The sequence below is a fragment of the Pelophylax lessonae genome (assembly GCF_965119305.1).
Source record: "Pelophylax lessonae genome assembly, chromosome: 8".
Classification (NCBI taxonomy): Eukaryota; Metazoa; Chordata; class Amphibia; order Anura; family Ranidae; genus Pelophylax; species Pelophylax lessonae.
Genome location: NC_138775.1, coordinates 114,708,171 through 114,725,163, shown reverse-complemented (window position 1 = coordinate 114,725,163; position 16,993 = coordinate 114,708,171). Strand labels below are relative to the sequence as shown.

Genomic DNA, 16,993 nt, shown 5'->3' with positions numbered 1-16,993 from the left:
CAAAAAAAAAAACATAGGTAACAGTGAACCATCCGGACGTCAGGTGGGGGAAGACACTATCGGAGAGATCCCACAGGCAAATCGCCAAGTATATTGTCAGCGTGTACAATAGGTATATGAGAAGATCAAGGGCAAATTAATGACAGTATCAGGACCCTGTATGTTCGAGCAGTTGCACAAATTCTCAAAAAACTGCAAAAAAATGGCAAAAAAATCCACAATAAGGTATAAGGATCCCACTTGAGCAGTCAGTGCCTAAACAGCATCCTGGCAAGAAAAGCCTGGGGGTGTAAGCCAGAAAACCAGGGGGGGAGAGAGAGAGAGGGGGGAGGGGAGTCATAGATGCAAGGGGAACAAATGGAGCGGGATGATCAGGTAATCCAAAGAAGTCAGAGTGGAGGGAGAGTGTAAAGGATCCAAAAGAAGCTGAGAGTCAACCCTTGCAATAGGGGGAAGTAAACAGTACCTTGATCGTATGGACACATCCTGATGGGCTTCAGACCCTGCTGTGAGTAGTGTGTGTCCTTTGGGACAGATGGGATGAATCTCTACTCAGGTGTATGTAGTAGTTGTCTCCCTGAGGCTCGCCCTTGTTAGAGTGGTTCCTTGGGTCCTTGTGGAGATCCTTGTGGGGTCCATAGAGTCCGTGGAGTCTGTAGAATGAGATGCGGCTGCGGAGACAGCTCTCTGTGAAGCCGCCAATGGCTGCATTCGCTTGTGCCGGTACAGGGATCCTCCAATCAGCGTCCGTTTTGAGGGTGACCTCAACATGTTTTGCATAGCAGATGCACAGCTTTGTCTGGAGGTAGAACATTAACAGCATTAGAACAGCTCCAAGTTCTTTCCTCTAAGTTAGTAGTAGCAGCAGTATTAGAGGTCAACAGTTACTGTCTTTAATCTCAGTATATTGTGTTACTGTGCATTAGGCCTGCTGAATATAGTCGCCGAATCGATGCATCGCGATGCGACCCTTCGCGATTCTGCATCGATTCGGGGTGATTCAAAAAATCGATTACCTAATGACGTCAGTTCCGGGGGCGGGAACAGAAGTGACATGGCGGCGCTGGCGCTTAAGGAGTTGTTGGCGGCGGCCGGGCTTGTGGAACACGGAGCTCCTCCTCGCGGGCGCAGGAGAGGAGGAGAGCGGAGCTATCAGTGCTCTCTCTGGACCCGGGATACACACGCAGGGCCGTCCGAAGAGTGAAAGAGGATCGCATAGAGGAGACGGTGACAATCCTAAGGCAGCATTGATAAGGAAAGCCGGTGGGCGGTGAGAGTTATGTCTGTTTGAACCGCTTATCTGTTAGCACGCTTCTCTCCTCTCTGATTTTTAACAGCATTACAAGCACTGCCTGTAACACTGGTGGGCATGGATGAGTGGGCAGATGGTATGTTGTGTGATTAACAATCGGAATTAGCTCATTTGCCCTGCTGAGTTGAACTTTCACTTCTTTAGCCACTAAATGATCACTGCTCTCTGCCTCTGCTTGCTATGATAATTGACAGTACTGTTTTTGAATATAATCCTGCTCGGCTTTATTAACCCCATCTTTTCTGCCCAAATTCTGCTGCAAATGCAATGCAAGACAACACTTTTAATCTAGCAAGAGGACTTCTTTGCATTAATGATGTGCAGTAACCTTTAGCAACCAAGCAGTGAACAGTTATGTGCAGTAACATCTGGCAACCAGTTACCAATAATGTTGTGCAGTAACCTCTAGCAACCAATGGGAGAGCGATAATGATGCGCAGTAAGCTCTAGCAACCAACCAGTGAGCAGTGATGTGCAGTAACATCTGGCAACCAGTTACCAATAATGTTGTGCAGTAACCTCTAGCAACCAATGGGAGAGCGATAATGCTGCGCAGTAGGCTCTAGCAACCAACCAGTGAGCAGTAATATTGTAATGTACAGAGCCCAGCATTCCTCCTTACCAGAGCCTGCTATAGTACAACTAGGGGGACTACAGAGCCCAGCATTCCTCCTTACCAGAGCCTGCTATAGTACAACTAGGGGGACTACAGAGCCCAGCATTCCTCCTTACCAGGGCCTACGGTACTACAACTAGCATCAGGTAACTCTTCTAACCTGATGTGGCCTGCTCTACTAAAGGGGGATCTATGAGGGGACCTGCTCTACTAAAGGGGGATCTATGAGGGGACCTGCTCTACTAAAGGGGGATCTATGGGGGGACCTGCTCTACTAAAGGGGATCTATGGGGGGACCTGCACTACTAAAGGGGGATCTATGAGGGGACCTGCTCTACTAAAGGGGGATCTATGGGGGGACCTGCTCTACTAAAGGGGGATCTCTGGGGATGCTGGCCTGCTCTAAAGGGGGGATCTATGGTGACCCTGCACTAAAGGGGATCTATTCCATAGATCCCCCTTTAGAGCAGGGTCCCCATAGATCCCCCTTTAGAGCTCGGTTCCCCTGGATACCCTTTAGGGCAGGCCCAGGCTCCCCATAGATCCTCCTTTAGAGCAGGGTCCCCATAGATCCCCCTTCAGAGAAGGGTCCCCATAGATCCCCCTTTAGAAAGGGTCCCAATAGTAATCGTGATGCATCGCGGAATCGAATCGTATCGAATCGCGACCCTAATAATCGTAATCGAATCGTGAGGTAAGTGAAGATGCGCAGCCCTACTGTGCATAGATACTGTCATTCTTTGTTATATCTTTAGATCAGTCTTGCTAAATTGCACCAGTTTAGGTGAGATTTTACCAACTGATAAGGTTATACCTGTTTATTCTTTCAGTAAACAGCAATTTTTCATTTATTTTGTGTCAGTGTGTTCTTAAAAGGTATACTCATAATGTCAGAAACTAGAGTGTTAGGTCGGTTGGAAGGTTCATGGGGTCAAAGGAGTGCTGAGGAACACCCAGCAGCCCTCAAGGGGCAGTGCTACATATATATTCCAGAAGTGAAAAACTGGCAGGCGGACTATCTCAGTCGGCAGGCGTTGGACCAAGGTGATTGGTCCCCTCACTCGGATGTGTTTCTTCAGATAGGTCTTCGGTGGGGCACCCTCAACGTGGATCTGTTGGCTTCCCAGCTCAACAGAAAGGTACAGAGGTGTGTGGCAAGGACACGGGATCCTCTGGCCGATGCCACATACGATCTGGTGGCCCGTGAGGCCAGTATCATCTGATCTACGCCTTTCCTCCTCTAAAGCTTCTGCCGCAGCTTTTACGCAGGATCGAGGCCAAAGGGATTCCAGTCATTTTAGTGGCTGACCTGGTGCCATTGGTCACTGATGTCCCTTGGAGACTGCCTCTTAGGGAGGATCTGCTGTTGCAAGTGGCGATCCTTCATCCTGCTTTAGTCACTGGCTTTGGGGGCCTGGCTGTTGAAAGCCAGGTGCTGAAGGATAGAGGATTGCCTGGGTCAGGGATTCTGTCACTGCTAAAAGCTAGGAATTCTACCTCTAAGAAGAGCAACCATCGTGCGTGGAAATCGTACATTTTGTGGTGTGAATCTATTGGTGTTCACCCTTGTTTTTCAGTGGCTCAAATTTTGACCTTTCTTCAACATTGTGTTGAGCAGAAATTGACTTACCATCAGGTGTCTGCCTTGGCTTGTCTTCTTTCAAAGACCCCTGGCAACGCACTCCCTGGTGCTTATCTTCATTCAAGGGGTTCGACATCTGACTCCACTGGTGTGGTCTCCTCTACAGTCTTGGGATCTGAACGATTCCCCCTGCTTACAATAGGAAGATTCCCCCTGCTTACGCTGTCCCAGAGTGCCTCTATCAAAGGCCTTTTTGGTGGCTATCACCTCTGCTTGCAGGGTGTCAGAGCCAGTGGCGTTATCCTGTTGTACCCCCTACTTGGTTGTCCACAAAGATAGGGTGGTTCTTCACCCATGTCCATTGTTCCTTCCTAAGGTAGTCCCTGATTTCCATTTGAATACATTGTGTTGTCTTTCCTGTGTCCCAGGGCCAAACAGCCTAAGGGGGCAGCATAAAGAATTTGCTTTGCATGCTCTGGATGTGGTTCGGGTGATTCGGGTGCATTTGGCAGCCACTGAGTCTTTTCGGAGGTCAGACTCCCTATATGTGATCACAGATGGGCCAAGAAAAGGGCTGTCCACTTCTCTGCGACCATTTCTAGTTGGATCAGACAGATGGTGACTCAGGCCTATTCTATCAAGGGTTCGGTTTCTCCTTTCCCTGTAAAGGCGCACGCTTCTTGGGCCTTCTGTCATCAGGCGTCAGTGGCGCAGGTTTTTAAGGTGGCCACCTGGTCGTCGGTGCACACTTTCACAAGATTCTACAAAGTGGATTTGTAAAAAAGGGGAGTATGCAATTTTGTTATATGTGGGTTAGGCATGACCTATAGAGCAACTATCTGTTTTCAGAAAACAGATGCACTTTACGGTACATAGATTCCATTAATTTACTATTTTGCATTTTTGTAATGATTGGCAATAGGAGGAATATGTATATGCTTTAATAGATTTTTTTTTTTTTTTCAGGTGGATAAAATTCTAAAGGTTATTCCACAAGATCGTAAAACTTTCCTTTTCTCTGCCACCATGACAAAAAAGGTAAAATGAGATTAGTGTTTTTTTTTTTTGTTAAAGAAATGTTTAAAGAAATGTCTCTGGTTAAAAGATTTTGTTATTGAGTTTAAGTGGTACAAACATACAGTGGTCCAGAACAAGGACTCCTCTTTCAACTTGTGAATAACACTGTGGTAGCATTACATTGTTGTGTTAAAAAGATTTAGATAGACAAATAAAATAAAATGTGTGTCTAGCTCTAGCATAGAAGAATCTCAATAGCAGTCTAATGAAATCGATGGGGGGGGGGGGGGGGCTCATACTGTAATACATTGTTCAGGCTACGCCTTAGATAGACAATATCAGCTGCCATTGTCTGTAGATTGGTAGGAGTGGTAAGTAAGGGGAAATATAGGAAAGAGGAACAGCCAAGAGAGGGGGTGGGTTGGGGGGGTGTAAGGGAAGGGGAGCCTTGGGTACCTCTAAAGCACTGATGGCGAACCTTGGTATCCAAGATGTTTTGGAACCACATTTCCCATGATACCCAACTACACTGCAAAGTGCATGAGCATCATGGGAAGTATAGTTCCAAAACATCTCTGGGGTGCCAAGGTTCACCATCGCTGCTCTAGAGGGATCCTAAGTTGTGATGTTGAGGAAAAGCCAAGAAGTTGCTGATCATGGGAGCAATAGGGATTCATCAAAGTTAGGTGGGAGGTAGTGTATCACCGATGGTGCACAGAGGGCTTCCCATTTAGCTACCCCATCGTTTTAAAAACATTTGTCAATTCTGTTTTGAGAACTAAAGCAGACCTTGGATTAAAAGGCTTTTTTGTGGTTAAACACCGTTTGAACACAGTACCACTACATATGCAAGAAAGTGAATGTATTTAGACGAGCCCAGGTTACACCATTTAATTGCTTTCATGTGTTTTTAAAAAAAAAGTACAGCATGCTGCATATTTGTGCACTGCAAATTTAGTTAAGGAGAGAAAAAAGTGCTTTCCAAACAGGAGCGTGCATGCAGAACTGAACACTGGAAATATGGTGTAAATGAGTATGCAGCATGTTTTTGGAGCACAAACTTAAAAAAAATTTGTTGCAAACACATGAGAACTTGCATTGAACTTGCACACTATATACTAGGATTGCAGTGTAAATTTGCTTAAAGTAAGGTCAGGGTCATGGCTATGAGATGGCAGAATGAAGATGTGTCTTCTGTGAGCTCTGTAGACATAGGAGATCATTAAGCAGCTATTCCCTTTGACCGCTGTATACACCCTAAAGAAAATGAGCAAAAAGCTCTCCAATTTTCAGGTCACCCGAAATCACCGAGCCACTCACCCTTATCTGGATACCTGTCAACTAGATTTGAATCACAGAGGATCGTCAAGGCTGAGGTGGCACCACCCCATTCCAAACACTCCTCTGTACCTGCTGAGGAGGCTTTGCTGACATCCTTCCCATCGGCTCAATTACTAATCCCTGCTGAGTCCAAGATTAATCCTCCTGTCAAATTATTTCCATCAAGTTACCAACCACACACTGGAAACACCGGCTGGCAGCTCTCTGTTAATTTCTCCTCCCGAGGAGCCAGATCTTCGTCTGTTCTTGTCAGGGCACCGGTAGCAGGAGAACTCTAAGACCCAGCATCTGTCAAAGCAGGTGAAGGGCTCTAGAACTCAGCATCTCTGCCAGCACTTCGCCTGGGCTTTTAAAAGGGAGCCAGTCCTGGTCTAAAGTACTGTTTGATCATAAGCGGTTACCAACGTTCACGTGTTCTCCTGTGATTCCTTGTTACTGTTGGCAATAATTCAGACTCTCACCACCCTAGGCATCAAAATTCCTTTCAGTTATCTGGGAGCACTTCATTGACCCACACACAGACAGACGATGTCACAGAATGCTCAAATTTATTCAGATTATACAGAACATTTTATAAGGAGGTAAAAGGGGAGGTCCCTTCAAGGACATGAACTTGAGAAAAGCTTTTTAATGAAAGCTGAGGCTAGGGTTTTAGTAATAAGATGAAGGTGAAAGGACAAAATGGAGTTGCGAAAACAAAATGGAGAATAGAGATTCCTTCAATCCCCTCTTAAATCACTTTCAAATATAATGATTTCATTCAGATTCTGTTCCATAACTCAATTCCAGCATGTGTAAGTATTGTGTTCCTTCAGAATGCGGTGTTGCCTTGTATTATGCATAAAATATACTTGTAGCATAGTTAGAGAAATAAAACAAAAAGCAATTCCATTACAATATGAATCACAGCTTCCCTTATCCATACAAACATTGGCCCTAAGGGGAAATCAAATTCACTCTTAAAAAAAAAAAAATTCCACGCGTCTTTGGCTATAAATCTGGCCTATTTCTGCAAAATTGCAATCTCCTGTCTGTTTTTCTGTATTATCTTATAATAATCAGGGATTTCAAAAATTGGTATGATGTATTTTTGTGCAGTATTTATAGTCAGTAGCAGATTCACACAGCCCAGTCAATGCTACACCCATTTGTTCTATTTCAATCTCATTCATTAGCACCTGTTAACTCAATGTCTCTAGTTCAATTGTTCGGAAGACCCACCTTTTGCTGTTAGATTTTTAATCTGATCTAAAAAAAAAAAATAATTGTTTATACATTTCAACAATTCTATTCCCCACCCAGTTTACGTTCAATGAAAAATGGGGGATCTGGGGGATCTGAAATATCTAATCTAAAATGTAGATAGTTAATTTCCTTTCCCTGTCTGATTTACCAACTCAGAAAATCTTATTCGGCTATGCTAGGGCTGAAAAATATAAAAATATCCAGAATTCAAAAAATATAAAAACGAAATGTTGGACTAACAGTATAACAGTAAACTTTTAATTTTGAAGCACAGGAACGGGTATAAACATCAACCTTTACTTTTCAAGAGTTTAAAAGTGTAGGAACTTGTCAGTCCTCCAAACCTGGTGATGGACAGCAGTCTTAGACTTCCGGTGATCAGATCGCAGCTGCAGCACTGCAATTGCAATGCAGTAGAACTGAAAGAACTGTAGAATACAAAGTCCATATTCTCTGGACTATTGCAGCTCGTAAGTCATAAAGGTGCAGGTACATAACCACCATGGTAGGTGGAACCTTACACTCCATTCAGGCACTTGACCATCAAAGCAGATAAAGCAGTTCAGATCCTTAACTATCAGAACAATTCAGGTACTTGACCATGAAAGCGGATAGAAGAGTTCAGGTAATTGACCACCAGAACAGGTGGAACTTGCACCAACAGTTCAGCTGCTGATCAATGGCAAAGTCCTTATACACGGTTGCTGCTGTCAAAAGATGTCTTCTTCCTCCAATATGCTTGTTGTGACTGACGTCAAGGCAGGTGTGTTACCAAGACTGTCAGTCAAACATTCCATAACGAACAATGTCAATATAGCCCCTCATAGATTTCTGAAAAGTTAAATCCACGATCCCTAGCGTCCTGGCCTAACACTAAAAGAACAACTCCGCTTTCCCATTCAGGGCGAAACATTGGTACAAAAACACCACCACCCATCTCCCAACTGAACTTCTACATAACTTTGTATCTAAACTAATCAGTGTCCAACCATAGGCCCAACTTCAAACTACTTATTGTGTGCATTTCCTCTATTTACTCCGGTCTCCTCCCACACTGTGGAAAACGAACTAACTGGCTTTTCTCTGTCGCTCATTGACAGAAGCAGTCTTCTTGATTAATATCAACTTGGTTATACTGCCCTCATACGATCGGGATACAAGATCGAGTTTCAATCACTTCTACCGGTGCGATTCTTCCCTTCCATTGATGCAACAGGGAGCGGCAATTCCCGCTCCTTGAGCAGAATGTTTTCTTCACTTTTCCAAAAGATCATTCCTGGTTCCCACCAGGAGATTGAGCTATCTGGTCCTGGGACTGATGGTGGCCTTCTTAGAGGCAGTATCTTATGCCCAGTCTCATACCCGAATTCCCCTTAGGGAGATTCTTTACAGATGGAATCGGAATCCCGATTCTCTGGACAATCGGATCCGGTTGAGCGAGCGGACCAGGGAGTCTCTGGTCTGGTGGCTTCTTCGGTCTCCGATGCTCAACCAGGGGAAGTCATTCCTTCCGATAGTATCCAGGTTACCGATAAATGTATCGGAACTAAGAGCGATCAGACTTTATCTGATTTACTGGACCGAGCAGCTCTAGGGCAGTCCGGTTCGGATCCAGTCGAACAATTCCACGGTCGTGGCTTATGTCAATCACCAAAGGGGCACCTAGAGTGTCCTGGTGGCCATCGAAATGACCAGCATCTTTCGTTGTACGGAACGGGTTGTTCCGGCTCTCTCCGCAGTATTCACTCCGGGGGTGGGAAATCGGCAGGCAGATTATCTCAGCCGTCAGATTCTGGATCAAGGGGTATGGCCTATTCATCCAGAGGTATTTCACCAGCTGTGCCTTCATTGGGGCACCCCGGAAGTGGATCTGTTGGCAGCTCGGCTCAACAGGAAGGTGCGGAGGGTTGTAGCCCGCTCCCGAGATCCTCGAGAGGACGCAGTAGACGCGCTGGTCGCCCCGTGGGGACAGTATCAGCTACTGTATGTCTTTCCTCCTCTCAAGTTGCTGCTGAAACTTCTCCGCAGGATAGAGGTGGAGGGAATTCCAGTTATCCTGGTAATTCCGGACTGGCCTCGTCAAGCCGGGTACGCCGACTTGGGCAGGCTGGTCGCGGACGCTCCTTGGAGACTTCCTCTCAAGGAGGATCTGCGGTCTCAGGGACCGATTTTCCATCTTGCTTTACAATCGCTGGCTTTAACGGCCTGGCGATTGAGACCCAGGTTCTGAAGGACAAGGGATTGTCAGCTTCAGTTATTCCTACTCTAATTAAAGCAAGGAAAGCGACTTCCAGCACATGGAAGTCTTGTATTGCGTGGTGTGAATCTCTTGGATTTCCTCCATGTACTTATTCGGTGACCCGAATCTTGGTTTCTGCAACAGGGGGTTGAGCAGAAACTGTCCTTGAGCACTATCAAGGGTCAGGTTTCAGCGTTAGCAATCTTCTTTCAAAAACCTTTGGCTACCCATTCCTTGGTGCGGAATTTCATCCAGGGGGTGCGGCACCGCCAGTGCGCGCGCCCTTACCTCCCTGGGATCTTAATTTGGTGTTGTCGGTTCTTCAGAAACCTCCCTTTGAAAATATTAGGGAGATTCCCTTGCTTACGTTATCCCAGAAGGTGGCTTTCTTGGTGGCCATCACTTCTGCACGCAGGGTGTCAGAACTGGCCGCATTATCCTGTCGTTCCCCATATCTGGTGGTTCATAGGGATAAGGTGGTTCTTTGTCCGAATCCATCCTTCCTTCCTAAAGTGGTTTCAGAGTTTCATCTGAATAAGAATATTGTGTTACCTTCCCTGTGTCCTAAGCCTAGCCATCATTGGGAGTTTGCATTACACTCCTTGGATGTGGTTCGGACAATCAGGGTACACTTGACCACTACGAACTCGTTTCGTAAAACGGATTCACTTTTTGTGATCACGGATGGCCCTAGAAAGGGGTTGCCTGTTTCTGCCACGACCGTCTCTAGATGGATCAGACAGACGGTGGTACAGGCTTATTCTATTAAGGGGCGGGATCCCCCGTTCCCTGTTAAGGCGCACTCTACTCGGGCGCTTAGTGTTTCCTGGGCCTTCCGCCATCAGGCGTCAGTGGTCCAGGTTTTCAAGGCGACTGCTTGGTCGTCGGTTCATACCTTTACAAAATTGTATAAGGTTGATGTGCTGGCATCGGCGGATGCCTCTTTTTGGCCGCAAGGTTCCTGCAGGCCGCTGTGTGAGGAGACTGTTGGTCTACCTCGAGGGTTTGTTGGGTTTTTCACTTAGGTCTCATCTTTTTGCTCGATGAGTCCTTGATGCTTCTGGTTGGCTCCGGTTGGGCCTTCTGGATTTTGATTTCTGTTATCCCACCCCTCATTTGTGGCACTGCTTTGGGACGTCCCAAGTTGATATTAATCAAGAAGACTGCGTCTGTCAATGAGCGACAGAGAAAAATGGATTTTTGTAAAATCTTACCGTAAAATCCTTTTCTCTTAAGCTCATTGACAGACGCAGTACCCGCCCCTCTGTTTTTGAGTTGTGTTGGGTTAAATTCTCTAACACTGCTTTGTGACATAACTGACTTCCTGTAGCAGAGAGGATATACCCTCTGGGACTGCCCCTAAGGTGTGGCCAGAACGTTTTCCTTCTGCCTAGTGTCCTACTCCTGTAGATGGCAGTATAACCAAGTTGATATTAATCAAGAAGACTGCGTCTGTCAATGAGCTTAAGAGAAAAGGATTTTACGGTAAGATTTTACAAAAATCCATTTTTATCTATATTTACCTCAGTTTCTGTGTACATATTACCCATATATATATATATATGTATGTGTGTGTGTGTGTATGTATGTATGTATGTATGTATATGTATATATGTATATGTATATATATATATAATGTCACCATACTCTGCATGCCTGACCCAATAAGGAAACCATATGTGGGAACCTATCTAATTTCATAATCCAGTATAATTTCCAGTATAATTTAGATTATCCTATCTAATTTCATAATATAATCAAGTATATCAAACATAGCCAAAAGATTGCTAAGTGTCAGATATGACAGTATAGATATCAAAATTTATAGCACCCTATTTTTAAGGACTTACTTTAAAATTTGCAGTAATCATGATTATCTCTTATAGAAACCAACAATAAGTAGGCAAAAAAAACACTGCCCTTTCCATAATAAATGACACGAGTTGCTTAAATTCAAACTGCCATTCATATAGAAAAATGTACTTGAAAGCAAATATCAGTTATGTATAAAACCCAAGTTTAAATCTTTAACTTTTAGTGTAACTTTCTTTTTCTGTACTATGCACATTCTGTTTATCAAAACGTTTGCGCACTCCAAAAGTGCTTCTGCCTAATGGGCCACTGCAATGATTGACAGAATATACAAAAGTAGATGCTGCCATAATAATAAACCAAACACACGCACAGGAAAAGACAATACAGAAAAATATAAAATCAGAAGAAAAACTTAAATACGCATCACACAGCATCAAAATTATTTAGCTGCTCTGTATATAACCAGTTGTAACAAAAACTGTCATTGCATTCATATAAACAAAGATGATCCAAGTTGTCAAGGGATGCTGTAATTAGTTACCTAGTTAGTCAGGTTGAAAAAAGACACAAGTCCATCGGGTTCAACCAAAAAAAACAAAAAACAGTATTGAAAATCCAACCATACAATCCCATATACACAATCCTATACCCGTTGTTGATCCAGAGGAAGGCGAAAATAAACCCCAGCAAAGCATGATCCAATTTGCTAAAGCAGGGGACAAAAATTCCTTCCTGATCCCCCAAGAGGCAATCGGATATTCCCTGGATCAACTTTACCTAAAAAAACATTTTAATACCCATTTATATTATGTACACCTAGGAAAGAATCCAGACATTTTTTAAAGCAGTCTAGTGAGCTAGCCAGAACCACCTCTGGAGGTAGTCTATTCCACATTTTCACAGCTCTTACGGTGAAGAATTCTTTCCGTATTTGGATTGTAAGAATATTTAATAATATCTTGCGCTCGTACTTATGTCAGAATATTTATACTGCTCTGAATATAGCAGTGTATTTATTTATGGTTAATAAGCAAAGATCTGTGAGAAAGGAGAGTCTCCACTTATGCCATAAATCAATGTCGTGAATTCTTTTTAATTGATTAATTTCTTTTTAAAAGCATATACCAATCTTAGTGAGTACAGTCTACAGCGTGGAATATATATAAAAATATTTATTCTCAAGACATGCAAACACAATATATGATCAAACAAGAAGTGACACAAAAAGATAACTACAGAAAAAATACTAACTTCAAACAATCAATGCAATGTGATGTTTAGCTCAATAATGAAAGTGAAACTGAAACAAAGTGAAACTAAAACAAAGTGAAAGTGAAACCAAAGTAAAAGCAAGATTACCATTTCTTCCCAGGTATAGTATAAGCCATAAATTAATGTTCTATATAAACAGACTACAATGGTCTGCGAATCACATAGCCCAAAGTCATTCCACTGCAGAAGGAATGAGAATAAGCCATGCAAAACGGAAGACTTAAAATTGCAAATAATGCACTGAATCTGATATTAATAAAAATGTATAAAAACAAAAATCAGCTTTTTAGAGAAAAATATACCATGGCTTATACGGCTGGGATTGTAATCTCATTACCCTTAAATATGCAATATAAAACATATAAGGAAAGAATAAACAATTGTTGAATAAAATCAAATAATACAGCAAGGCATAATTACCACACTTAAGATGGTGTTACCAGAGTCCTAAGATGGATGCCAGTGAGGGAGGAGTTTCCTCCAAGTTTCAGATGAATGATGTGGATCAGGGAGTATGTCTGCATGAGTCTATTGAAAAATGTAATAGCGTGTGTGGTGTAAGTGTGAGGTGTGTTGTCAGTAGTGTAAAGTGTGATGTGTCCTCTCTCTCATCTGGGTTGGTCTTTTATATGGTAAGAACAAAGAGCTATAAAAATTACCATAAGTAAAACCCAGAGGGATGAAACATTATCCCAATTGGTTGGGATATCCTATACCTAAACTGATGAGGTCAGAGACACACCCCTTTTGATAATTAACCCCATACTTGGTCTAATAAAATTTAGGATGATTCCTCTATATGTAAGATTAATCATATAACACAACATAAAACTTTGTCCAGACTACCAGTACATACATAAATGTCCACCTGTATTTCCATCATTCATCTTGGCAAGTAATGCCATTTCAATAATTATATTATTTAACACAATATAATATTTTTATATTGAAATATCTCAAATTATCTCAAGACTGCACCTGGTATTTCGCCTCCAGAGGGCAGTATCGTACCGTTCATTAGATTTTGTATTTAACATAATTTGAAACAATTACCCATCCTTCTTATCTCATGACCTCTTGACCTCTAGCTAGTGAATAGCCATTACTTATTTGGATTGTGACATAGGGCTGTCAGACATAGTCTAGGTTTGGGAATATTTACGACACCTTGAGCACTAAACTAGCCAAAAGCAATTCTTATATAAACACTCCTACCACATGCCTTAACATGAAGTAATTCATTTCACTTTAGTTTTAAGTCTAAGTAAGATGCTACTATGAGAATATAAACCTAAAACGTGATACAATGTTCCTAAATATATATGTATATGCCTTACATAATATAATGATATAATTATAGCTAATATCTTCTCACATATAATAATGTATCTATGAAAACTTATATGGTTCATCTTTAAATGTCTGCTAGAATATACTGGGGTATTGTCCATTGTTATATACTTATAGACAGACTGAGATATCCCCCCTTAACATAGCGTCAGACTGACTAAGTTTTATCTGATCGAGATGTCAAAAGGGATCTTATTTACGATTACATAGATATACAAATGTCTGCTGAAATTATAAGACCCTATTGTTGAAATTCTATGCTCTCTTGTAAGCTTGTGAGAAACATTTTGCAAGAATACATATATGAACTTTGTTTCACCCTGAAAACAAGGTGGACGCCATCCTGTTCAGAATCTCTTATGCATAATACGAAATATACATGCTTTTAAAATCATTTTTCTTTTTACCTATTATTATTTTAATCAACCCCCAATAACCCCGACAGGATTTTCCTCTAGACGTAAGGAGTGCCCCCTTGATATCTGTGTTGATCTTAAAGTGAACAACTCAACACCAAGTTCACTATATGGTCCCCTTATGTATTTGTACATGTTGATAATATCCCCCCTAATCTCCTCTTCTCAAGAGAGAATAAATTCAGTTCCTCTAATCTTTTCTCATAGCTGAGGTCCTCCATGCCACTTATCAGTTTGGTAACTTCTCTGCACTTTCTCCAGTTCCCCGATATCCTTTTTAAGAACTGGTGCCCAAAACTGAACTTCATATTCCAGATGAGGTCTTACTAATGATTTGTACAGGGGCAAAATGATATCTCTCTCTCTGGAGTCCCTGCCTCTGTTAATACAAGAAAGGACTTTGCTTGCTTTGGAAACAGCAGCTTGGCATTGCATGCTACTATTAAGCTTATGATCTACCAGAACACCCAGATCCTTCTCCGCTATGGATTCCCTCAGTTCTACTCCACCTAGTATGTATGATGCATGCATATTCTTAGCCCCCAAGTGCATAACTTTACATTTATCAACATTAAACCTCATTTGCCACATAGTTGCCCAATGAAACAGTGCATTGAGGTCAGCTTGTAAGTTGAAGACATCCTATAAAGAAGTTATTCCACTGCAAAGCTTGATGTCATCTGCAAAGACTGAAATGCTACTTTTAATCCCAGACCCTATATCATTTATAAAGATTTTAAAAAGTAAGGGTCCCAACACTGAATATTGTAGTACACCACTGATAACCTTAGACCATTCAGAGTAAGAATCATTAACCACTACTCTCTGAATTCTATCTTTTAGCCAATTTTCTATCCAATTACAAACTTATATTTCCAAGCCAGTAGATTTTACTTTACACACTAGCCGTGTGTGGGGAACTGTGTCCAACGCTTTTGCAAAATCCAAGTATATTACATCCACAGCCACCAGTAATCTTCTTTATTTCTTGGACATCAAACCATATAAGACAGGTGGTTTGATACTGTTTAGTACTATCTAGAAACTTAAACAAAACGAAAGGTCTTAGTGGGTTACCATTTAATTTCTCACCTAAAGATAATCAAATCGTAACAAACATATATTGATCACAAAACATATGGCCACGTGGTTTAATGAGTGCACTCTTTTCTGCTCATAATAATTTAATTATCACCAAGTGGATTTTCATTAAAGCATGTCCATCAAAAGTTGTCAATAATTCACCATGGTTAAAATACATTCTCAATAACATTTACAGGGAGTGCAGAATTATTAGGCAAATGAGTATTTTGACCACATCATCCTCTTTATGCATGTTGTCTTACTCCAAGCTGTATAGGCTCGAAAGCCTACTACCAATTAAGCATATTAGGGGATGTGCATCTCTGTAATGAGAAGGGGTGTGGTCTAATGACATCAACACCCTATATCAGGTGTGCATAATTATTAGGCAACTTCCTTTCCTTGGGCAAAATGGGTCAAAAGAAGGACTTGACAGGCTCAGAAAAGTCAAAAATAGTGAGATATCTTGCAGAGGGATGCAGCACTCTTAAAATTGCAAAGCTTCTGAAGCGTGATCATCGAACAATCAAGCATTTCATTCAAAATAATCAACAGGGTCGCAAGAAGCGTGTAGAAAAACCAAGGCGCAAAATAACAGCCCATGAACTGAGAAAAGTCAAGCGTGCAGCTGCCAAGATGCCACTTGCCACCAGTTTGGCCATATTTCAGAGCTGCAACATCACTGGAGTGCCCAAAAGCACAAGGTGTGCAATACTCAGAGACATGGCCAAGGTAAGAAAGGCTGAAAGACAACCACCACTGAACAAGACACACAAGCTGAAACGTCAAGACTGGGCCAAGAAATATCTCAAGACTGATTTTTCAAAGGTTTTATGGACTGATGAAATGAGAGTGAGTCTTGATGGGCCCGTGGCTGGATTGGTAAAGGGCAGAGAGCTCCAGTCCGACTCAGACGCCAGCAAGGTGGAGGTGGAGTACTGGTTTGGGCTGGTATCATCAAAGATGAGCTTGTGGGGCCTTTTCGGGTTGTGGATGGAGTCAAGCTCAACTCCCAGTCCTACTGCCAGTTTCTGGAAGACACCTTCTTCAAGCAGTGGTACAGGAAGAAGTCTGCATCCTTCAAGAAAAACATGATTTTCATGCAGGACAATGCTCCATCACACGCGTCCAAGTACTCCACAGCGTGGCTGGCAAGAAAGGGTATAAAAGAAGAAAAGCTAATGACATGGCCTCCTTGTTCACCTGATCTGAACCCCATTGAGAACCTGTGGTCCATCATCAAATGTGAGATTTACAAGGAGGGAAAACAGTACACCTCTCATAACAGTGTCTGGGAGGCTGTGGTTGCTGCTGCACGCAATGTTGATGGTGAACAGATCAAAACACTGACAGAATCCATGGATGGCAGGCTTTTGAGTGTCCCTGCAAAGAAAGGTGGCTATATTGGTCACTGATTTGTTTTTGTTTTGTTTTTGAATGTCAGAAATGTATATTTGTGAATGTTGAGATGTTATATTGGTTTCACTGGTAAAAATAAATAATTGAAATGGGTATACTGTATCTTTGATTTTTGTTAAGTTGCCTAATAATTATGGACAGTAATAGACACCTGCACACGCAGATATCCCCCTAAAATAGCTAAAACTAAAAACAAACTAAAAACTACTTCCAAAAATAGTCAGCTTTGATATTAATGAGTTTTTTGGGTTCATTGAGTACATGGTGGTTCAATAATAAAATTAAT

The 16,993-nt window shown here is 42.2% G+C and overlaps 1 protein-coding gene across 1 annotated transcript in view; it reads left to right on the top strand.

Moving 5' to 3' along the window:
- Positions 1-16,993, top strand: part of DDX47 (DEAD-box helicase 47) — a gene marked incomplete at its 5' end in the record, with an annotated part of 626,288 nt that overhangs the window by 189,526 nt on the left and 419,769 nt on the right. The window contains one exon of the mRNA XM_082265706.1: positions 4,477-4,548. Coding sequence (XP_082121832.1) covers positions 4,477-4,548 — 72 coding nt within the window. The remainder of the gene's footprint in view (positions 1-4,476; positions 4,549-16,993) is intronic.